At 47.1% G+C, this 24,630-nt stretch overlaps 1 protein-coding gene across 4 annotated transcripts in view; it reads left to right on the plus strand.

The window, feature by feature from the left end:
• C1H4orf33 (chromosome 1 C4orf33 homolog) overlaps positions 1-24,630 on the plus strand; it is a 651,328-nt gene that overhangs the window by 540,600 nt on the left and 86,098 nt on the right. For all 4 annotated transcript variants that reach the window (XM_063920350.1, XM_063920351.1, XM_063920349.1 and 1 more), the window contains one exon: positions 16,439-16,490. In XM_063920350.1, the coding sequence (XP_063776420.1) occupies positions 16,439-16,490 (52 nt within the window). The remainder of the gene's footprint in view (positions 1-16,438; positions 16,491-24,630) is intronic.

The raw sequence follows: 24,630 nt of genomic DNA on the forward strand, positions 1-24,630 counted from the left end.
TAAAGTGCTATTGATAAGTCTCTGGGGTTATAAAAAATGAATCCAAAGTGTCGGCCCTGAAAATAGTCATGAAGGCATCAGGATCATCACCTTCCTTAATTTTACTCATCATTGGCACCACAACTAGTATAATTCGCTGATAAGTGATGAAAGGGTGGAGCTATCAGACTTTATAAAGAAATAACCCTTTACTTACACCTTGCAGATATGCATCCTGTCAACTTATAGGAGTTACTGTAGCAAAGCAAAACTAATGCATGTAAAGTTTATTTCAATCATTTGCTACATAATACAAGGGGCCTTATGCAGATTTAGGAGCACATAAAAAAGGAGCAATTTTTTAGCTGGAACATGTTGCAAAACAAGGGGTGCAAATATGTTTATTGTTTATGCATGCAGGGAAAATTCTGGCTGCATGTACATGCAGTGCACAAATACTGGGCATCTTTGTTGTTATACTTACATTTAGAGTTAAGTTAGGCTACACCCTTTCCCAGCTATACATCTCTCTGCATACTTTACATCTACCCCACCTGGAGGGCAGCATGGTTTTACTAAGGTGCAAATTGCTTATTTTTTGCTCCTTTTTTTATTTGCTCTTAACCCTGCTCTGAGGAGTTTTAAATGCATACATAATGTCTAGCAGGGGAAATTAAGGGGATTCTGGGCGAATCAATAAAAAATAATTCCACTGATCTAACACCCCTCAATGTTTTCCTAGTATGATCATTTCTGAGACATGCACAATGTTTTTGAAGTGACAGAGCATTTGCTTCAAAATGTCAATTTGCCATTCTCTGACCCCAAAGAGCATTATATGTTTTACCCACGTGATAGTTATGGCTCAGTCTATATATATCTGATTCTAGTGCATGTGCCGATGTGAAATACATAGAATGTAAATGTTGGCTTATATTCATTTATTTAGCAGCAGCCTCTGGCAAATCTCCAGGCTGATATACATAACAAAAACCAAAGCATAAAAAGGTAATTTTATGTCCCTAGAGAGGTGACTAAACATGTCTGGCAATCTGTCACTGGACAGTTGCCAATTATATCTACGCCAGCCCATGAACTATTTGTATACAAGATGATAAGACTTTCCCAGTCCCCAAGTTTACGGCCCCTGTACATGTATAATTTATTCTGAAATATAGAACGCACTGGGTGCAGATCTGCTTGCGTGTTAGCAGGGTTGGTTTACCTTAGTTATTCTTGATGTATCAACTACTCTATAATGGTGGTCTTCTCGAACATTACACAAACTAACAAACATTAGTATACAAATGGCTTACACTATAAAGATAGATTTTTGCACTTACGTTGATATTAGTTACACCAAAAACTCAGGAACCACTAATTTAGATTTCCACAGTAGTGATCAGTGTTTACTCTCTAATATCCTGCAAATTGCAGGACAGATGTAGCCATGCTCATCTTATCTGCGGCAAGGCCGCATGGGCACATGTGCTGCTCCAAGCCACGAGTACACCAAGCTACAACTAGGTACGCCACTCATTCATTCCTATAGCCGAGGCCATGCATATGCACGCTCACATAATAGTTGAAGGCACACTAGTCATAGAATGTATGCAAACCCAATGGCATATGTATATCTCTGAAGATCGCTTGCAGTGCCCTAGGCACTGCAACCTGATTGACAAGCTGCAACCATTCGGGGTTAGGGTTGGGCATTGTGACAGACACTGTTACAGAAAACTGGGGCATGTAGGACCCGTTTTTTGGTGTGTTGAAGCCAGTAGCTATGTTCATTGGCTTCAGCAGCTTTCTTGGCCATCCTGAGTAACATGAGGGATACTCAGTTGACAGATGATCACGCAGATGATCCGATGCAGCAGCTGTGTGATCTCATGAATCAGGCCCTTGGTCATCAAGCAACTGCTACAGATTTGTCCATTGAGATATTTCATCCTAAACATCAAACAGCTTCAGTAGTTAGGATTTATTAAGTAACGTGTGGGACCAACTGGGCATATATTTGTTTAGGTTAAGCACCTAGGTCTGCCTGTCTATGGTTACCTTATATCCTAAGACATGCTGTATATAAATAAGGCCTAGATAACAGCAAGATATAATTGCTAAAGGTTTAGTATGTCAGGCTTCAAACAATTTTTCTGCTATATACACAATGGGGTATATTCAATTGCTGTTGGAAACTGCCGTCTTGTTGGAAAGACGGCAGTTTACGAGTGTTTCAGGTTGGATGGGTTCTGACCTATTTAATGCCGGCACTTTATTTCCGAAAAGTCGGGAATTCCATGTGTGTTGTCGGAAACGCGGCTAAATCCGACAGGTTTTAGCCCCGTTTCCGACAATGTCAGTCCGACTTTAAAAAAAGTTGGGTTGGCATGTCGGGAACAGCCAAATCCTCACGTCTACTCACATGTCGGATCACATGTCTACTCACATGTCGGATCCTTTCCAATGGAAAGGATCCAACATGAATTGACTTTACGCCAATATCTATATACAACATACATTTGTACTGAACATTGTTTACAAATGTACATTCAAATATGTTGCTTATATCATTGAATCACTGCAGAGAGTAAGCATCATCTAGAAGAGATGGCACCACTGAGTAACCAAAGAAAGTATCACCCACAAAGTGAAAGTAGATTTATAAAGGAAACGGAAGCCATCTTAGTTAACTAAGGTAACCAAGTGGACTTGAAAGTAGTATTATTCTCTATTGAGATATATATATATATTGTAAATTCGTTTTTAGGTTTGGAATGCCCACCAAGCTTCATTACTTATCATATTTCTGACATTGGAGTATTACTCCATATCAATGTGACAAGTCATTGAAGAGTATTTATATCCAACAATATTAACTGTAGGAAGATGGTTCCTGATTCCCAATACATCATATATGAACTTTATGTTCCCATACAGAAGCAATTTTTAACATGTACTGTACAGGTTGAGTATCCCATATCCAAATATTCCGAAATACGGAATATTCCGAATTACAGAATTTTTTAGGTGAGAGTGAGATAGTGAAATCTTTGTTTTCTGATGGCTCAATGTACACAAACTTTGTTTAATACACAAAGTTATTAAAGATATTGTATTACATGACCTTCAGGCTGTGTGTATAAGGTGTATATGAAACATAAATGCCTTCTGTGCTTAGACTTAGGCCCCATCACCATGATATCTCATTATGGTATGCAATTATTCCAAAATACGGAAAAATCCGATATCCAAAAGGGATATTCAACCTGTATTATCTTTCATACAGTACATTTTGCAGTTTTGCAGTGTCTTTCTTCTTGTAGAGAACGTGACCACAAGCTTGTTGTAGGAACCTATCCAACAAATGAATAATTTTCTTGCATAGCTGTGCACTAGAGCAGTAACTGAATAATTATTTTTTGACCTTCATATGAAAATGTGCATATACAGTAGTTGCTTTTGCTGCTAGTATACTTTAAACTGTGCCCAGCTGGGTGCATCCCCACTCCCCATACACATATAGATATTTAAATTGGCTACTATTTAAATTGTCCTGTGTGTGCGTTCTCGCATGCACTTGTATGTTGGGGACTTAGGCCAATGGACTGCGTACATTAGTCCCATGTGTGTGTTCTCGCGCGTGCTTATATGTTGGGGATTGTAAGTTCCAATTGGCAGTGACTGCATACATTAGTCCCATGTTGGCTTAAAATGAACTAAAGTTACTGTAACACTCCCACACACCCAGTTTCCATAACGTGAGATTAGTGCATTTCTCCATTGATCATTTCTCGTGCCAAGGAGTCAAATCAAATGTTTATTCCGCTCCTGTAACACGTGTGTGAAGATCTCTGATCGGACATTTACCACAGAAGAACGCGGGTGTCAGAGTGCATGCAATTCAAACTTCTCTTGAAAAAACAAAAATACTGCTTGTTGCACAGGACAGTGGTTTGGATGGTGACAGCTTGTAGGGGGCGTGCACAGGGCCGTATTAATCCATGGCTGGTCCCCTAGGCTTCAAGATATTTCCTCCTCTGGTGCTTCAGTCTTTCGCCCCATCATTTACACTTTCCGTATTCACACGTACACCTGTACCCAGTTGAAAAAGTCTGCTAACCGCTTTTCTCACAGCGCAATTGTTCTTAATTTTCTTTTCACTTTTGAAGTAGCTCTAGTACGCTATTTGTCTGCTCCCCCATTGTCTTCAAACAAAACTCAGATGACTATGAGTGTGCCTTTAACCATTGGAGCCCTAGCATGCCGATAATAATGTCTCAGAAAAAAATTGATGGGCCCCTAGTCCTTACGGGACCCCTAGGGTTTAACTTAGTTAGCCCTGGGCTCTAGGCGTGCAGACATTTGGCATCTTTGTATTTGCCTTCTGAAAGAGTGACATTACAATATTATTTATGTTATATACAGTTATTCTTTAAACATAGATCTTGGGCCAGATGTAATGACGCCAGAGATCGCCGGAGGTTCAGGATGCTGGCCGAGCTTTGATGTTTTTTTAAAGGGGCAGTCACTTACACGGCAAAACCATGCCTTGTAAGTGATTGCCCCTTTAAAAAAAAATAATGTCCCACTCCTGTGGCGATCTCAGGAGTCATTACATCTGGCCCCTGATCTTTTGATCTTTTGAAGTCATTCTCTTCTATTTTGGTTATTATTTAATGAAGTTAATATGTACATTTTAAAATGATACAAAATAATATATAACATACTATTTTCTACACCCTTAGAGGAGAACAAATAACTGTATTTGCATTCATGTTTTTTTCTAGCAGTGTCTAATAAATCTGTGGTGCGAGTTTCACTTTCAGTTACAAACCTCCAATTTCCCCAGGCTAGCTATCCAGGGTGTGGATAATACCTGGGAAAAAGGGGTCCCTGCCCATGCAGGCTTTCTAAGGGCCAGTACACACGGGGAGATGGACCCAGAGATGTGTGCTGAGTGATCTAGCACAGAACGCTCAGCACTCATCTCTCCCCCGCTGAGTGAGGTGGTGGTGGTGGTGGTGGTGGGGGGGAGGCACTCATTTCACCCAGTGGTGAAATGAGCTATGTGCAAGATTGTGCCAATCTAGCACCGGCCATAGCGACGTGCGGGGGCCGAGTATCGCTATCGCTGTGGGGCATACACACAGAGAGATCCGTGCTTCACTTCTAAGCTTTCTAGTCAGATTGCTTAGAATTTAAGCATGGATCTGTCAGTGTGTACCCCCCTTAACAGTCACACATATAGACACTGGTATAGATTATGGATCGAAAGTTCATGTTCAAATGATATGGGCACCAGATCTTCTCTTATTAAAGCATACTCCTTTATTTCTCTCCTCCTGCACATGACTTTAATATGGTTACAGCAAGCTGCTCGTTCCCTCCAGGTCAAACTTTAATGGCTTTAATGCCAGCGGTCGGGATCCCGGAGTTCAGCATACCGACCACGGGATCCTAGTTGCCAGAATGGTGACGGGAGGGTTGTGTCACAGCGGGCTCGGTGGCTCTCTGGCTCGCTACAGGTTCTATTCCAACTCTATAGGTGTCGTGGACACCCGCAGCTGGGAATAGCACCTGTTAGCCGGCATCCTGTCTGGTGGCATTGCCAGCGGTCGGGATTCCTGCGTTGTTATCCTGACCGCCGGGATCCAGACCACCGGCATATCAACTGCATCCTGCATAGACAGTCTTACGATTATGGTTACATTATGCTCCATATACTTCACCAGCACAGTCTTAAAGCACAATTACAATAAATGTTTATCACCTTCACATACAGGTCCACCTTCTTCTTCTCTCGCTGGTGCCTGTAGTACTCCAGCAGCTCTCATCTTTACAGCTTTAATAGCAGACACACCCTACGCAAGTGTATTAGTCCTCCCTTATGTGCCTAACACGCCCAGTCTGTCTCTCTCTGCTCCCTAAGGGCCGGCAATATACAAATGTTCACCAGAGGTGGCTCAAGGCATGGGCTGACAGGGCTGTCACCCAGGGTGCTGAAGCCTGAAAGTGCTAGGTCCGCAAGGTAGTGTGGGCTCTGGCTCCAGGGTGGGATTCAAGTCTTTGCAAAGAGCATATGTGATTAGCATTGTAACTAATGGCGGCGATGTCATTTAGTACATCCCGCCCAAAGTGTTGCGTGCATCTCAGGATAGAACCCCAACTGCATGTGTGATTGGTTTGGCATTACTCATCATTGTCAGTGAGCATTTGCACCTGCCCTATACTAGGTGCAAAAGATATGCCCCCAAGCAGGTGTATTTTTGTTTATGTCCAGGCCTGCACCGCCCACATTTGCATGAACATGCCCTCACTGAAGCTTGCCTATGTGAGAATTCCCCATTACGACCCACTTACTTGTAAAAGCAATCATGACAACTCTGCTTCCCCCATAGAGTGAGTGGGGGGCGGGAAAAAATGACTGAGGTCTATGTAGGTTTCCTGGGAATGCAGGTGAGGCATAGCCATGCCTATTATATCAAGATGAAGCTGTTGCACCATGCACCATAGTTATGCATACAGTGAGGGAGTTTGGCCACACCATATACAATAACCACGCCCTAATCACTGATGTATCGGCAGCCTTTCATGCCTGTACTCATTTTCATAAACTGGGTAGTTCCTTGAATCAAGGCGCCCTAGAGTATCAGCATTTCTCTGACGTCCTAGTGGATGCTGGGAACTCCGTAAGGACCATGGGGAATAGCGGGCTCCGAAGGAGACTGGGCACTCTAAGAATGAATTAGGACTACCTGGTGTGCACTGGCTCCTCCCTCTATGCCCCTCCTCCAGACCTCAGTTAGAATCTGTGCCCGGCTCGAGCTGGATGCACACTAGGGGCTCTCCTGAGCTTCTAGAAAAGAAAGTATATTTAGGTTTTTTATTTTCAGTGAGATCTGCTGGCAACAGACTCACTGCTACGAGGGACTTAGGGGGGAGAAGCGAACCTACCTGCTTGCAGCTAGCTTGGGCTTCTAGGCTACTGGACACCATTAGCTCCAGAGGGATCGAACACAGGCCCAGCCTCGGTCGTCCGGTCCCGGAGCCGAGCCGCCGTCCCCCTTGCAGAGCCAGAAGCAAGAAGAACGTCCAGGAAATCGGCGGCTGAAGACTCCGGTCTTCATTAAGGTAGCGTACAGCACTGCAGCTGTGCGCCATTGCTCCCCATGCACACCTCACACTCCGGTCACTGATGGGGGGGGGGGCGCCCTGGGCTGCAATAAGATTACCTTACATTGGCAAAAATACACATAATATAGTCATTAAGACTATATATGTGTAAAATCCCCTGCCATATATCCATGAAAAAAGTGGGAGAAGTCCGCCGTGAAGGGGGCGGGGCTATCTCCCTCAGCACACTGGCGCCATTTCCTCTCACAGCTCCGCTGGAAGGACGCTCCCCAGGCTCTCCCCTGCAGTTTCCAGGCTCAATAGGGTAAAAAAGAGAGGGGGGGCACTAAATTTAGGTGCAAATACATATATATAATAGCTGCTATAGGGTAAAATCACTGATTATAGTGTACATCCCTGTGATTTATAGCGCTGTGGTGTGTGCTGGCATACTCTCTCTCTGTCTCCCCAAAGGACTTTGTGGGGTCCTGTCCTCAGTCAGAGCATTCCCTGTGTGTGTGCGGAGTGTCGGTACGGCTGTGTCGACATGTTTGATGAGGAGGCTTATGTGGAGGCGGAGCAGGTGCCGATAAATGTGATGTCACCCCCTGCGGGGTCGACACCTGAGTGGATGGTTATGTGGAAGGAATTACGTGACAGTGTCGACTCCTTACATAAGAGGTTTGATGACATAGCGGATGTGGGACAGCCGGCTTCTCAGTCCGTGCCTGCCCAGGCGTCTCAAAAGCCATCAGGGGCTCAAAAACGCCCGCTACCTCAGATGGCAGACACAGATGTCGACACGGATACTGACTCCAGTGTCGACGACGATGAGACTAGTGTACATTCCAATAGGGCCATCCGTTACATGATTACGGCAATGAAAAATGTGTTGCACATTTCTGACATTAACCCTGGTACCACAAAAAAGGGTATTATGTTTGGGGAGAAAAAGCAACCTGTGGTTTTTCCCCCTTCTGAAGAGTTAAATGAAGTGTGTGATGAAGCGTGGGTTTCCCCCGATAAGAAACTGGTAATTTCCAAAAAGTTACTAAGGGCGTACCCTTTCCCGCCAGAGGATAGGATACGTTGGGAGACATCCCCTAGGGTGGATAAAGTGCTCACACGCTTGTCAAAGAAGGTGGCACTACCGTCTCCGGATACGGCCGCCCTAAAGGAGCCTGCGGATAGAAAGCAGGAGGCTATCCTGAAGTCTGTATATACACACTCAGGTATTCTACTGAGACCGGCTATTGCTTTAGCATGGATGTGCAGTGCTGCAGCTGCGTGGTCAGATTCCCTGTCTGATAACATTGATACTCTTGACAGGGACACTATATTGCTAACAGTAGAGCATATTAAAGACGTAGTCTTATACATGAGAGATACACAGAGGGATATTTGCCAACTGGCATCTAGAATAAATGCAATGTCCATTTCTGCCAGGAGAGTATTATGGACTCGGCAGTGGACAGGTGATGCGGATTCTAAAAGGCACATGGAGGTTGTGCCTTACAAGGGTGAGGAATTGTTTGGGGATGGTCTCTCGGACCTCGTTTCCACAGCGACGGCTGGGAAGTCGACATTTTTACCCCATGTTCCCTCACAGCCAAAGAAAGCACCGTATTATCAGGTACAGTCCTTTCGGCCCCAGAAAGGCAAGCGGGTTAGAGGCGCGTCCTTTCTGCCCCGAGGCAGAGGTAGGGGGAAAAAGCTGCACCAAACAGCAAGTTCCCAGGAACAAAAGTCCTCTCCCGCTTCCTCTAAGTCCACCGCATGACGCTGGGGCTCCACAGGTGGAGCCAGGTGCGATGGGGGCCCTTCTCCGGAACTTCATCGACCAGTGGGTTCGCTCACGGGTGGATCCCTGGATTCTACAAGTGGTATCTCAGGGGTACAAGCTGGAATTCGAGACGTCTCCCCCTCGCCGTTTCCTCAAATCAGCCTTGCGAACTACTCCCCTAGAGGGAGGCGGTGCTGGAGGCGATTCACAAGCTGTACTCCCAGCAGGTGATAACCAAAGTACCCCTCCTTCAACAGGGACGGGGTTACTATTCCACAATGTTTGTGGTACCGAAACCGGACGGTTCGGTGAGACCCATTTTAAATTTGAAATCCTTGAACACTTATATAAGAAGGTTCAAGTTCAAAATGGAATCGCTCAGGGCGGTTATTGCAAGCCTGGAAGAAGGGGATTACATGGTATCACTGGACATCAAGGATGCTTACCTGCATGTCCCCATTTACCCTCCTCACCAGGAGTACCTCAGATTTGTGGTACAGGACTGTCATTACCAATTCCAGACGTTGCCGTTTGGTCTGTCCACGGCACCGAGGGTATTTACCAAGGTAATGGCCGAAATGATGATACTCCTTCGAAAAAAGGGAGTTATAATTATCCCGTACCTGGACGATCTCCTTATAAAGGCGAGGTCCAGGGAACAGTTGTTGATCGGATTAGCACTAGCTCGGGAAGTGCTACAACAGCACGGCTGGATCCTGAATATTCCAAAGTCGCAGCTGGTTCCTACATCGCGTCTACTGTTCCTGGGGATGGTTCTGGACACAGAACAGAAAAAGGTGTTTCTCCCGGAGGAGAAGGCCAAGGAGTTGTCATCTCTAGTCAGAGACCTCCTAAAACCAAAACAGATGTCGGTGCACAACTGCACGCGAGTCCTGGGAAAGATGGTAGCTTCTTACGAAGCAATTCCATTCGGAAGGTTCCATGCAAGGATCTTTCAGTGGGATCTGTTGGACAAGTGGTCCGGATCGCATCTTCAGATGCATCGGCTGATAACCCTGTCTCCAACGACCAGGGTGTCGCTGTTGTGGTGGCTGCAGAGTGCTCATCTTCTAGAGGGCCGCAGATTCGGCATACAGGACTGGGTCCTGGTGACCACGGATGCCAGCCTTCGAGGTTGGGGGGCAGTCACACAGGGCAGAAACTTCCAAGGACTATGGACGAGTCAGGAGACTTCCCTACACATAAATATTCTGGAACTAAGGGCCATTTACAATGCCCTAAGTCAGGCAAGACCCCTGCTTCAACACCAGCCGGTGCTGATCCAGTCAGACAACATCACGGCGATCGCCCATGTAAACCGTCAGGGCGGCACAAGAAGCAGGATGGCGATGGCAGAAGCCACAAGGATTCTCCGATGGGCGGAAAATCATGTGTTAGCACTGTCAGCAGTGTTCATTCCGGGAGTGGACAACTGGGAAGCAGACTTCCTCAGCAGGCACGACCTCCACCCGGGAGAGTGGGGACTTCATCCAGAATTCTTCCAAATGATTGTACACCGTTGGGAAAGGCCACAGGTGGACATGATGGCGTCCCGCCTCAACAAAAAGCTAAAAAGATATTGCGCCAGGTCAAGAGACCCTCAGGCGATAGCTGTGGACGCTCTGGTGACACCGTGGGTGTACCAGTCGGTTTATGTGTTCCCTCCTCTGCCTCTCGTACCCAAGGTACTGAGAATAATAAGAAGGAGAGGAGTAAGAACTATACTTGTGGTTCCGGATTAGCCAAGAAGAGCTTGGTACCCAGAACTTCAAGAAATGATCGCCGCTCAGACAGGACCTGCTGCAGCAGGGGCCCTGTCTGTTCCAAGACTTACCGCGGCTGCGTTTGACGGCATGGCGGTTGAACACCGGATCCTAAAAGAAAAGGGCATTCCGGAGGAGGTCATTCCTACGCTGATTAAAGCTAGGAAAGATGTGACCGTAAGACATTATCACCGCATATGGTGTAAATATGTTGCTTGGTGTGAGGCCAGAAAGGCCCCAACGGAGGAATTTCAGCTCGGTCGATTTCTGCACTTCCTACAGTCAGGAGTGACTATGGGCCTAAAATTGGGTTCCATTAAGGTCCAGATCTCGGCTCTGTCGATTTTCTTCCAAAAAGAACAGGCTTCACTGCCTGAAGTTCAGACTTTTGTTAAAGGAGTGCTGCATATTCAGCCCCCTTTTGTGCCTCCAGTGGCACCGTGAGATCTCAACGTGGTGTTGGATTTCCTAAAGTCACATTGGTTTGAGCCACTTAAAACCGTGGAGCTAAAATACCTCACGTGGAAAGTGGTCATGCTGTTGGCTTTGGCGTCGGCCAGACGTGTATCAGAATTGGCGGCTTTGTCTTGTAAAAGCCCTTATCTGATTTTTCATATGGATAGGGTGGAATTGAGGACTCGTTCCCAATTCCTTCCTAAGGTGGTTTCAGCTTTTCATGTGAACCAACCTATTGTGGTGCCTGCGGCTACTCGAGACTTGGAGGATTCCAAGTTACTGGACGTAGTCAGGGCCCTGAAAATATATGTTTCCAGGACGGCTGGAGTCAGGAAAACTGACTCGCTATTTATCCTGTATGCACCCAACAAGCTGGGTGCTCCTGCTTCTAAGCAGACTATTGCTTGCTGGATCTGTAGTACGATTCAACTTGCACATTCTGCGGCTGGACTGCCGCATCCTAAATCTGTAAAAGCCCATTCCACGAGGAAAGTGGGCTCTTCTTGGGCGGCTGCCCGAGGGGTCTCGGCTTTACAACTTTGCCGAGCTGCTACTTGGTCGGGTTCAAACACATTTGCAAAATTCTACAAGTTTGATACCCTGGCTGAGGAGGACCCTGAGTTTGCTCATTCGGTGCTGCAGAGTCTTCCGCACTCTCCCGCCCGTTTGGGAGCTTTGGTATAATCCCCATGGTCCTTACGGAGTTCCCAGCATCCACTAGGACGTCAGAGAAAATAAGAATTTACTCACCGGTAATTCTATTTCTCGTAGTCCGTAGTGGATGCTGGGCGCCCATCCCAAGTGCGGATTGTCTGCAATACTTGTATATAGTTATTGCCTAACTAAAGGGTTATTGTTATGAGCCATCTGTTCGTGAGGCTCAGTTGTTGTTCATACTGTTAACTGGATATAGTATCACGAGTTGTACGGTGTGATTGGTGTGGCTGGTATGAGTCTTACCCGGGATTCCAAATCCCTTCCTTATTGTGTCAGCTCTTCCGGGCACAGTTTCCCTAACTGAGGTCTGGAGGAGGGGCATAGAGGGAGGAGCCAGTGCACACCAGGTAGTCCTAATTCTTTCTTAGAGTGCCCAGTCTCCTTCGGAGCCCGCTATTCCCCATGGTCCTTACGGAGTTCCCAGCATCCACTACGGACTACGAGAAATAGAATTACCGGTGAGTAAATTCGTATTTTTTTTCTCTGTAGCCCTAGGCCAAAAGTTTTACTGGTTTTACCACTTAATCACTTTGACCATAATCAGCGATGTCTCCTACTTAGTTTAACCAGGTGGTCTGCCGTTGCCCCTAGAGATGTGCACTTGAAATTTTTCGGGTTTTGTGTTTTGGTTTTGGGTTCGGTTCCGCGGCCGTGTTTTGGGTTCGAACGCGTTTTGGCAAAACCTCACCGAATTTTTTTTTGTCGGATTCGGGTGTGTTTTGGATTCGGGTGTTTTTTTCAAAAAACACTAAAAAACAGCTTAAATCATAGAATTTGGGGGTCATTTTGATCCCAAAGTATTATTAACCTCAAAAACCATAATTTCCACTCATTTTCAGTCTATTCTGAACACCTCACACCTCACAATATTATTTTTAGTCCTAAAATTTGCACCGAGGTCGCTGGATGACTAAGCTAAGCGACCCTAGTGGCCGACACAAACACCTGGCCCATCTAGGAGTGGCACTGCAGTGTCACGCAGGATGGCCCTTCCAAAAAACACTCCCCAAACAGCACATGACGCAAAGAAAAAAAGAGGCGCAATGAGGTAGCTGTGTGAGTAAGCTAAGCGACCCTAGTGGCCGACACAAACACCTGGCCCATCTAGGAGTGGCACTGCAGTGTCACGCAGGATGGCCCTTCCAAAAAACACTCCCCAAACAGCACATGACGCAAAGAAAAAAAGAGGCGCAATGAGGTAGCTGTGTGAGTAAGCTAAGCGACCCTAGTGGCCGACACAAACACCTGGCCCATCTAGGAGTGGCACTGCAGTGTCACGCAGGATGGCCCTTCCAAAAAACACTCCCCAAACAGCACATGACGCAAAGAAAAAAAGAGGCGCAACGAGGTAGCTGTGTGAGTAAGATAAGCGACCCTAGTTGCCGACACAAACACCTGGCCCATCTAGGAGTGGCACTGCAGTGTCACGCAGGATGGCCCTTCCAAAAAACACTCCCCAAACAGCACATGACGCAAAGAAAAAAAGAGGCGCAATGAGGTAGCTGTGTGAGTAAGCTAAGCGACCCTAGTGGCCGACACAAACACCTGGCCCATCTAGGAGTGGCACTGCAGTGTCACGCAGGATGGCCCTTCCAACAAACACTCCCCAAACAGCACATGACGCAAAGAAAAAAAGAGGCGCAATGAGGTAGCTGTGTGAGTAAGATAAGCGACCCTAGTGGCCGACACAAACACCTGGCCCATCTAGGATTGGCACTGCAGTGTCACGCAGGATGGCCCTTCCAAAAAACACTCCCCAAACAGCACATGACGCAAAGAAAAAAAGAGGCGCAATGAGGTAGCTGTGTGAGTAAGCTAAGCGACCCTAGTGGCCGACACAAACACCTGGCCCATCTAGGAGTGGCACTGCAGTGTCACGCAGGATGGCCCTTCCAAAAAACACTCCCCAAACAGCACATGACGCAAAGAAAAAAAGAGGCGCAATGAGGTAGCTGTGTGAGTAAGCTAAGCGACCCTAGTGGCCGACACAAACACCTGGCCCATCTAGGAGTGGCACTGCAGTGTCACGCAGGATGGCCCTTCCAAAAAACACTCCCCAAACAGCACATGACGCAAAGAAAAAAAGAGGCGCAATGAGGTAGCTGTGTGAGTAAGCTAAGCGACCCTAGTGGCCGACACAAACACCTGGCCCATCTAGGAGTGGCACTGCAGTGTCACGCAGGATGGCCCTTCCAAAAAACACTCCCCAAACAGCACATGACGCAAAGAAAAAAAGAGGCGCAATGAGGTAGCTGTGTGAGTAAGATAAGCGACCCTAGTGGCCGACACAAACACCTGGCCCATCTAGGAGTGGCACTGCAGTGTCACGCAGGATGGCCCTTCCAAAAAACACTCCCCAAACAGCACATGTCGCAAAGAAAAAAAGAGGCGCAATGAGGTAGCTGTGTGAGTAAGATAAGCGACCCTAGTGGCCGACACAAACACCTGGCCCATCTAGGAGTGGCACTGCAGTGTCACGCAGGATGGCCCTTCCAAAAAACACTCCCCAAACAGCACATGACGCAAAGAAAAAAAGAGGCGCAATGAGGTAGCTGTGTGAGTAAGATAAGCGACCCTAGTGGCCGACACAAACACCTGGCCCATCTAGGAGTGGCACTGCAGTGTGGTAAATGGCATATTGGCAAGTTTACGCTTCTTCTCCGACAATTTTATTTTAGATTTTTGAGTCCTTTTTTTACTGATATTTGGTGTTTTGGATTTTACATGCTCTGTACTATGACATTGGGCATCGGCCTTGGCAGACGACGTTGCTGGCATTTCATCGTCTCGGCCATGACTAGTGGCAGCAGCTTCAGCACGAGGTGGAAGTCGATCTTGATCTTTCCCTATTTTTGGAACCTCAACATTTTTGTTCTCCATATTTTAATAGGCACAACTAAAAGGCACCTCAGGTAAACAATGGAGATGGATGGATACTAGTATACTTATGGATGGACGAGCGACTGCCGACACAGAGGTAGCTACAGCCGTGGACTACCGTACTGTGTCTGCTGCTAATATAGACTGGATGATAATGAGATAAAATTAAAATATATATATATATATCACACTAGTACTGCAGCCGGACAGGTATATATTATGTAATGATGGACCTGCTGGACACTGTCTGTCAGACTCAGCACTGCAGACTCCTAAAGTAAGCTACTAGTATCAAGAAGATAGAAAAAAAAAAACCACGGGTAGGTGGTATACAATTATGGATGGACGAGCGACTGCCGACACAGAGGTAGCTACAGCCGTGGACTACCGTACTGTGTCTGCTGCTAATATAGACTGGATGATAATGAGATAAAATTAAAATATATATATATCACACTAGTACTGCAGCCGGACAGGTATATATTATGTAATGACGGACCTGCTGGACACTGTCTGCAGAATGCGTTTATAAAAACACCACACGACGAGTGTTTAACTTTTTCAGGCAGACAATCACAATATACTGGTGGTCAGCAGACAATCACAATACTGGTGGTCAGTGGTCACTGGTCAGTCACACTGGCAGTGGCACTCTGGCAGCAAAAGTGTGCACTGTACTTAAAATATGTACTCCTGCTATAACTGCTCCCCAGTCTCCCCCACAATTAAGCTGTGTGAGCAGTGAGCACTCAGCACAGTCAGATATATACAGTATTACATATGATGCAGCACACTGGGCTGAGCACAGATATGGTATGTGACTGTGTCACACTGTGTATCGTTTTTTTTCAGGCAGAGAACGGATTAATTAAACTGGTGGTCACTGGTCACACTATCAGCAGCAAGTAGTACTCCTCCTAATAATATGCTCCCCAAAATTTGTGTCTCTCTCTAGTACTCTAGTCTAAACGGAGAGGACGCCAGCCACGTCCTCTCCCTATCAATCTCAATGCACGTGTGAAAATGGCGGCGACGCGCGGCTCCTTATATAGAATCCGAGTCTCGCGATAGAATCCGAGCCTCGCGAGAATCCGACAGCGGGATGATGACGTTCGGGCGTGCTCGGGTTAACCGAGCAAGGCGGGAAGATCCGAGCCGCTCGGCCCCGTGTAAAAAAACCTGAAGTTCGGGCGGGTTCGGATTCCGAGGAACCGAACCCGCTCATCTCTAGTTGCCCCAAGCCCAGAGAGGAGCAGAGACTCAGGTCATGGCACCTGTGCACAGATGCCGTGGGCGACTTCGTATGCACAAACCCCTGGACTGCTTTGGCTACAGAAAGCCAGCTCTCAGCCTATTACAGCCCGGTCTGGCAAAACACCTCTCAATGGGACTGCCTTGTGTGTCTGTGACTGTCACAGTGAAGCCAGTGTAGTCACGGACTGCATCTGGCTTAACTGACACTGAGAGGGGTGGCAGATTTTACCTGGAGGGCTGCAGTCCTGTAGCCTATAGGTAGAATCCGCCACTGACCATAAATAATTTGATTAGGTCCTGGTCCACCAACTCTTGACACCCCTGCAGTGACACGCAATTTGGGAACCACTGGGCTAGAGGTTTTATATTATTATTATTTTGCACCGTTAAGAGATTCATTCTAGGGCCTTCCCTAAGTCATTAAATTCAAGAACTATTTCAGTCTATTTTTAATCCTTTATTCACATTTGTACATTTTCATTCTTTCTAGGCACGGGCAGCATCTGGTTCTGCTACTGTCAGGCGTTGGAAATGCTTTTAAAGTGAGTACGGCAATGCAGAAATCCAACTACTATATTTGCAATGATTACAGATACAAAAAAAAATTCAAGTGGAATCATATTTAGTAAACAAATCAGTGCATTGGTAGCGACACCTCAACCTGCCATTATCAAACTGTGAGTGTCATAAGAAAGACTGATTTGTTATCGCTCATGAATTACCAGTTCCCTGTAACTGGAATCTGCCATCTTTCGGAATAAGTGTTGCTTAGAGGGAGGTAATTCAAAGGGACATTAGCGCTGTGTGCTGCTGCTTCATGAGGTGAAGCAATGATCATCCACATTCAGAATTCACACCTCCTTCCCACTGGCAAAGAACAGTCATGAGATGTATTCAGGTCACACATATTTAGAAATGGCAAGACTCATATACAATTCATACAGCAGTCTTAATCTTAAGTACATGGAAAATAGGTATTACAAATATTAATCCCTAGCGTCTGTAAAGGCAGAAACATATTGCAGAGTGTTGATTGTTAATTTCCTTAAGTATTAATGTGGTTCTGTGGGTAATTCATTAACTGGAAACTTTATCCCCTCAAAAGGAGGTTAATTATCTTCAAAAATGTGTAGTGTCTGCGACATAGTGTTCTATGCTGCAAAACAGCAATCTTCAGCTCTTATGCTACTAATTGGACCAAATCCACTATTCCCAACTGAGAAATACATTACTTCAGGGAGTTATGTAAGTGTAGTGTAATATTAAATAAATAAATACAAATATCTATCTATGTATCTATCTATCTATCTATCTATCTATGTCTGTCTGTCTGTCTGTCTGTCTGTCTGTCTATCTATCTATCGTGTTATTTGTGTTTGTATCAGTAGCATAGTATGGTCATAACTATGCCAGGGCCATAACAAGCGCCCTGTCCCAGCCCCGCCCCCTACGCCTGTATTGCCATTATTTCATGCCTAGGAGCAGGACCCTTGACTCCGCTCCCAACTCATGTAAGTAGAACGCTGCCTGCAGCCTACTAAGAACACTGTGGGCAGCTCTGCAGTAATGCTAGTGGCTGCAGGATGCCATTCCAAGCACCCTGCAAGCCACATGAAGGTGCTGTGTTGCGGCATTGATGCTTGATAGTTACGACCCTGAACTATGCAATCGCCACACCTCCAGTATATTGACTGTATCAAATGCAAAACTGCCTATTGATAACTAAACCCCCTAATGTGCTCATGTATTCAGTAAGTCTTTTGAAGGACATGGAGAGGGCTAAGAAGCAGGGAAGAACTTTTATTTTTACAGTTCAGTTCTGTCACTGGGAGACGGCAGGGCTTCCCATAGTCCCTCATTCAGATGTGGTTGGAGTTGCTATCACTGTGACTTACAAAGAAGTAGCAGCTATAGCGCTAATATGGTAATGGTAATCCTGTTGCATTACTGATCCAAACTGCATCCTAGAATGCAGTATTGATCTTCCCTGGCACCATCGGCCGGTTGCGTGACCAACGGGGTTGCGCAAACTGGTCCCTGCAGCTGCTTCCTAGAGACCAGGCTATCGCCTCTCCCTCCCCGTCCCCAAACAGCAGCAGACTGTCAATTACTAACAATCAGATGCCATGCTGTGTCCATTATCGCAGGACAGTTCGCACATACTGTACGCAGGGGTGTATCTAGGGGTCCGAGTGCCCCTGGCAAGTAAGGGGTTGGTGCCCCCTACACACATTTGAAATAAGGTGTGAGTATTGGAAATGAGGCATGGTCTTGTGGGTGAAGGGCGTGGACACAATAGTACTTCCAATTCAAATTATGTCACACAGTAGTGTCCCTTATTCACATTATACTGCACAGTAGTGTCTCATATTCACGTTACACCATCCATCCCCCCTAACCCTAATACACATTTCTCTGACGTCCTAGTGGATGCTGGGAACTCCGTAAGGACCATGGGGAATAGCGGCTCCGCAGGAGACTGGGCACAACTAAAGAAAGCTTTAGGTCACCTGGTGTGCACTGGCTCCTCCCACTATGACCCTCCTCCAAGCCTCAGTTAGATTTTGTGCCCGGCCGAGGTTGGATGCACACTAGGGGCTCTCCTGAGCTTCTAGAAAGAAAGTATAGAATTAGGTTTTTTATTTTCAGTGAGACCTGCTGGCAACAGGCTCACTGCAGCGAGGGACTAAGGGGAGAAGAAGCGAACCTGCCTGCTTGCAGCCAGCTTGGGCTTCTTAGGCTACTGGACACCATTAGCTCCAGAGGGATCGACCGCAGGCCCAGCCTTGGTGTTCGGTCCCGGAGCCGCGCCGCCGTCCCCCTTACAGAGCCAGAAGCAAGAAGAGGTCCGGAAAATCGGCGGCAGAAGACATCAGTCTTCACCAAGGTAGCGCACAGCACTGCAGCTGTGCGCCATTGCTCCTCATACACACTTCACACTCCGGTCACTGAGGGTGCAGGGCGCTTGGGGGGGGGGCACCCTGAGCAGCAATAAAAACACCTTGGCTGGCAAAAATACCACAATATATAGCCCCAGAGGCTATATATGTGGTAAATACCCCTGCCAGAATCCAGAAAAAAGCGGGAGAAAAGTCAGCGAAAAAGGGGCGGAGCTATCTCCCTCAGACACACTGGCGCCATTTTCTCTTCACAGTGCAGCTGGAAGAAAGCTCCCCAGGCTCTCCCCTGTAGTTTTCAGGCTCAAAGGGTTAAAAAGAGAGGGGGGGCACTAAATTTAGGCGCAATATTATATATACAAGCAGCTATTGGGGAAATTTCACTCAGTTATAGTGTTAATCCCCACATTATATAGCGCTCTGGGGTGTGCTGGCATACTCTCTCTCTGTCTCCCCAAAGGGCTTTGTGGGGTCCTGTCCTCAGTCAGAGCATTCCCTGTGTGTGTGCGGTGTGTCGGTACGGCTGTGTCGACATGTTTAATGAGGAGGCTTATATGGTGACGGAGCAGATGCCGATAAATGTGATGTCGCCCCCTGTGGGGCCGACACCAGAGTGGATGGTTAGGTGAAAGGTATTAACCGACAGTGTCAACTCCTTACATAAAAGGGTGGATGACGTAACAGCTGTGGGACAGCCGGCTTCTCAGTCCGCGCCTGCCCAGGCGTCTCAAAGGCCATCAGGGGCTCAAAAACGCCCGCTCACTCAGATGGCAGACACAGATGTCGACACGGAGTCTGACTCCAGTGTCGACAAGGTTGAGACATATACACAATCCACTAGGAACATCCGTGACTTGATCCCGGCAATAAAAAAAAAAAAAAAATGTGTTACACATTTCTGACATTAACCCTCTAAAAATGGGTTTTTATGTTGGGGAGAAAAAGCAGGCAGTGTTTTGTTCCCCCATCAGATGAATGAATGAAGTGTGTGAAAAGCGTGGGTTCCCCCCGATAAGAAACTGGTAATTTCTAAGAAGTTACTGATGGCGTACCCTTTCACGCCAGAGGATAAGTTACGCTGGGAGATATCCCCTAGGGTGGATAAGGCGCTCACACGGTTGTCAAAAAAGGTGGCACTGCCGTTTTAGGAACGGCCACTTTGAAGGTACCTGTTGCTAAAAAGCAGGAGGCTATCCTGAAGTCTGTATTTACACACTCAGGTACTAGACTGAGACCTGCAGATCGTGCTGCTGCAGCGTGGTCGGTGACCCTGTCAAACATGAGAACATATTAAAGACGTCGTCTTATATATGAGGTATGCACACAGGGATATTTTGCCGGCTGGCATCCAAAATGAATGTAATGTCCATTCTGTCAGGAGGGTATTAGAGACCTGTCACTGGACAGGTGATGCTGACTTTAAAAGGCGCATAGAGATTCTGCCTTATAAGGGTGAGGAATTATTTGGGGATGGTCTCTGGGACCTCGTATCCACAGCAACAGCTGGGAAGAAATATTTTAACCTCAGGTTTCCTCACAGACTAAGAAAGCACTGTATTATCAGGTACAGTCCTTTCGGCTTCAGAAAAGCAAGCGGGTCAAAGGCGCTTCCTTTCTGTACAGAGACATGGGAAGAGGGAAAAAGCTGCACCAGTCAGCCTGTTCCCAGAATCAAAATTCTTCTCTCGCTTCCTCTGAGTCCACAGCATGACGCGGGGGCTCCACAGGTGTAGCCAGGTACGGTAGGGGGCCATCTCAAAAATTTCAGCGATCAGTGGGCTCGCTCACAGGTGGATCCCTGTTTCATTCAAGTAGTATTTCAGGGGTACAAGCTGGAATTCGAGATGTCTCCGCCCCGCCGTTTCCTCAAATATGCCTTGCCGACAACTCCCTCAGGCAGGGAGGCTGCGCTAGAGGCAATTAATAAGCTGTATTCCCAGCATGTAATACTCAAGGTGCCCCTACTTCAACAAGGACGGGGTTACTATTCCACACGGTTTGGGGTACCGAAACCGCATGGTTCGGTGTGACCCATTTTATATTTAAAATCCTTGAACACACCCATCCTCGCCAGGAGTACCTCAGATTTGTGGTACAGGATTACCATTACCAAGTCCAGACACTGCCGTTTGGACTGTACATGGCACCGAGGGTGTTTACCAAGGTAATGGGCGAAATGATGATACTCCTTCGAAAAAAGGGAGTTTTAATTATCCCGTACTTGGACAATCTCCTTATAAGGGCAAGGTCCAAGGAGCAGTTGCTAGTCGGGGTAGCACTATTTTGGAAAGTGCTACAACAGCACGGTTGGATTCTAAACAGTCCAAAGTCACAGCTGGTTCCTACGACACGTCTACTGTTCCTGGGGATGGTTCTGGACACAGAACAGAAATAAGTGTTTCTCCCGGAGGAGAAAGCCAAGGAGCTGTCATCTCTAGTCAGAGACCTCCTGAAGCCAAAACAGGTATCGGAGCATCATTGCACGCGAGTCCTGGGAAAAATGGTAGCTTCCTACGAAGCAATCCCATTCGGCAGGTTCCATGCAAGAACTTTTCAGTGGGACCTGTTGGACAAGTGGTCCGGATCACAGCTTCAGATGCATCGGCTGATAACCCTGTCTTCAAGGACCATGGTATCTCTACTGTGGTGGCTGCAGAGTGCCCATCTTCAAGAGGGCCGCAGGTTCGGCATACAGGACTAGGTCCTAGTGACCATGGATGCCAGCCTTTGAGGCTGGGGGGCAGTCACACAGGGAAGAAACTTCCAGGGACTTTGGTCAAGTCAGGTGACTTCCCTACACATAAATATTCTGGAACTGAGGGCCATTTACAATGCCCTGAGTCAGGCAAGGCCTCTGCTTCAAAACCAGCCGGTACTGATCCAATCAGACAACATCACGGCAGTCGCCCATGTAAACCAACGGGGCGGCACAAGAAGCAGGATGGCGATGGCAGAAGCCACAAGGATTCTCCGATGGGCGGAAAATCATGTGTTAACACTGTCAGCAGTGTTCATTCCCGGAGTGGACGACTGGGAAGCAGATCTTCTCAGCAGACACGACCTCCACCCGGGAGAGTGGGGATTTCATCCAGAAGTCTTCCAAAGGATTGTACACCATTGGGAAAGGCCACAGGTGGACATGATGGCGTCCCGCCTCAACAAAAAGCTATAAAAGATATTGCGCCAGGTCAAGGGACCCTCAGGCGATAGCTGTGGACGCTCTGGTAACACCGTGGGTGTACCAGTCGGTTTATGTGTTCCCCCCTCTGCCTCTCATACAAAAGGTACTGAGAATAACAGGAAGGCGAGGAGTAAGAACGATACTCGTGGTTCCGGATTGGCCAAGAAGAGCTTGGTACCCAGAACTTCAAGAAATTATATCAGAGGATCCATGGCCTCTGCCGCTCAGACAGGACCTGCGGCAGCAGGGGCCCTGTCTGTTCCAAGACTTACCGCGGCTACGTTTTGACGGCATGGCGGTTGAACGCCGGATCCTAAAGGAAAAGGGCATTCCGGAGGAAGTCATTCCTACGCTGATTCAAGCCAGGAAAGATGTAACTGCAAAACATTATCACCGCATATGGCGAAAATATGTTGCTTGGTGTGAGGCCAAAAAAGCCCCCAACAGAGGAATTTCAACTAGGTCGATTTCTGCATTTTCTACAAGCAGGAGTGTCTATGGGCCTAAAATTAGGCTCCATTAAGGTACAGATCTCGGCTCTGTCGATTTTCTTCCAGAAAGAACTAGCTTCAGTACCTGAAGTTCAGACATTGTAAAAGGAGTGCTGCATATTCAGCCCCCGGTTGTGCCTCCAGTGGCACCTTGGGTTCTCAACGTGGTGTTGAGTTTCTTAAAATCACATTGGTGTGAGCCACTAAAAACCGTGGATCTAAAATATCTCACGCGGAAAGTGGTCATGTTATTGGCCTTGGCTTCGGCCGGGCGTGTATCAGAATTGGCGGCTTTGTCATATAAAAATCCTTATCTGATTTTCCATATGGATAGGGCAGAATTGAGGACTCGTCCCCAGTTTCTCCCTAAGGTGGTATCAGCTTTTCACTTGAACCAACCTATTGTAGTGCCTGCGGCTACTAGGGACTTGGAGGATTCCAAGTTACTGGACGTAGTCAGGGCCTTGAAAAATTATGTTTCCAGGACGGCTAGAGTCAGGAGAACTGACTCGCTGTTTATCCTGTATGCACCCAGCAAACTGGGTGCTCCTGCTTCTAAGCAGACTATTGCTCGCTGGATTTGTAGCACAATTCAGCTGGCGCATTCTGCGGCTGGACTACCGCAGCCAAAATCTGTAAAAGCCCATTCCACAAGGAAGGTGGGCTCATCTTGGGCAGCTGCCCGAGGGGTCTCGGCTTTCCAACTTTGCCGAGCTGCAACTTGGTCAGGGGCAAACACGTTTGCTAAATTCTACAAAATTGATACCCTGGCTGAGGAGGACCTGGAGTTCTCTCATTCGGTGCTGCAGAGTCATCCGCACTCTCCCGCCCGTTTGGGAGCTTTGGTATAATCCCCATGGTCCTTACGGAGTTCCCAGCATCCACTAGGACATCAGAGAAAATAAGATTTTACTCACCGGTAAATCTATTTCTCGTAGTCCGTAGTGGATGCTGGGCGCCCATCCCAAGTGCGGATTGTCTGCAATACTTGTATAAAGTTATTGCCTAACTAAAGGGTTATTGTTGAGCCATCTGTTGAGAGGCTCAGTTATATTCATACTGTTAACTGGGTATAGTATCACGAGTTATACGGTGTGATTGGTGTGGCTGGTATGAGTCTTACCCGGGATTCAAAATCCTTCCTTATTATGTCAGCTCGTCCGGACACAGTGTCCTAACTGAGGCTTGGAGGAGGGTCATAGTGGGAGGAGCCAGTGCACACCAGGTGACCTAAAGCTTTCTTTAGTTGTGCCCAGTCTCCTGCGGAGCCGCTATTCCCCATGGTCCTTACGGAGTTCCCAGCATCCACTACGGACTACGAGAAATAGATTTACCGGTGAGTAAAATCTTATTTTCCCACAGCCTGACCCTAAACTAGCCCCCCCCCCCCCCCCCCCCCCAGCATCTTCAGTGGTGCCTAACCCACCCTTGCTAATCTCCCTCCCTGCCGCCTAACGCTCCCACCCTCACAGCCTAAACCTTTACCCTTCCATGCGGCTTGCCAGTGGTGACTTTGGCACCAACTCGATCTGGATTTGGCATTTTTGCATCGCTATCTATGTTGGGATGCCAGCATCAGCATTCCGAGCAGTTTCGGGATGCTGGCGTCAGCTTTCCAACCGCCGGGATGCCAAACGCCGGCATCTTGACTGTATCCCGAATGAAATGCTAATGAGATGCTGTGAGATGAGCCTCAAATGGACCCAGCCATTAACCAAACACCATTAGTTGGATGGTAGAAGTGCTTCCTGTTAGAAAAAAACATCAGGGTGCCTTCACTTCCAAGATAAAATGATCAATTATGCAATTAACTGATATACATTTCCTTGAACCTGGGCTTGAAATAGGTAAGATTTGTATTTTCTTTATTACACTCAACAAGTTAAAGTTTTCACTTACTTACTACTTACTTACATCTAACATGCATGAAATCGTGTAGTTTTCCAGGTACTACAGTCCCTTCTCCCAAACATTGACACTTTTTATTATCTTCAACAACAAATAGATCTATAGCACTGTGCTATATAACAATTGCTGTGTACCTGGTGAGAGTCTGTTACTGCCGGCGCGGCGCCGGTGTCCGTCAGCACAGCACTGCACTAGTGATCAGACT

This window comes from Pseudophryne corroboree, chromosome 1 (assembly GCF_028390025.1).
Source record: "Pseudophryne corroboree isolate aPseCor3 chromosome 1, aPseCor3.hap2, whole genome shotgun sequence".
Lineage (NCBI taxonomy): Eukaryota > Metazoa > Chordata > Amphibia > Anura > Myobatrachidae > Pseudophryne > Pseudophryne corroboree.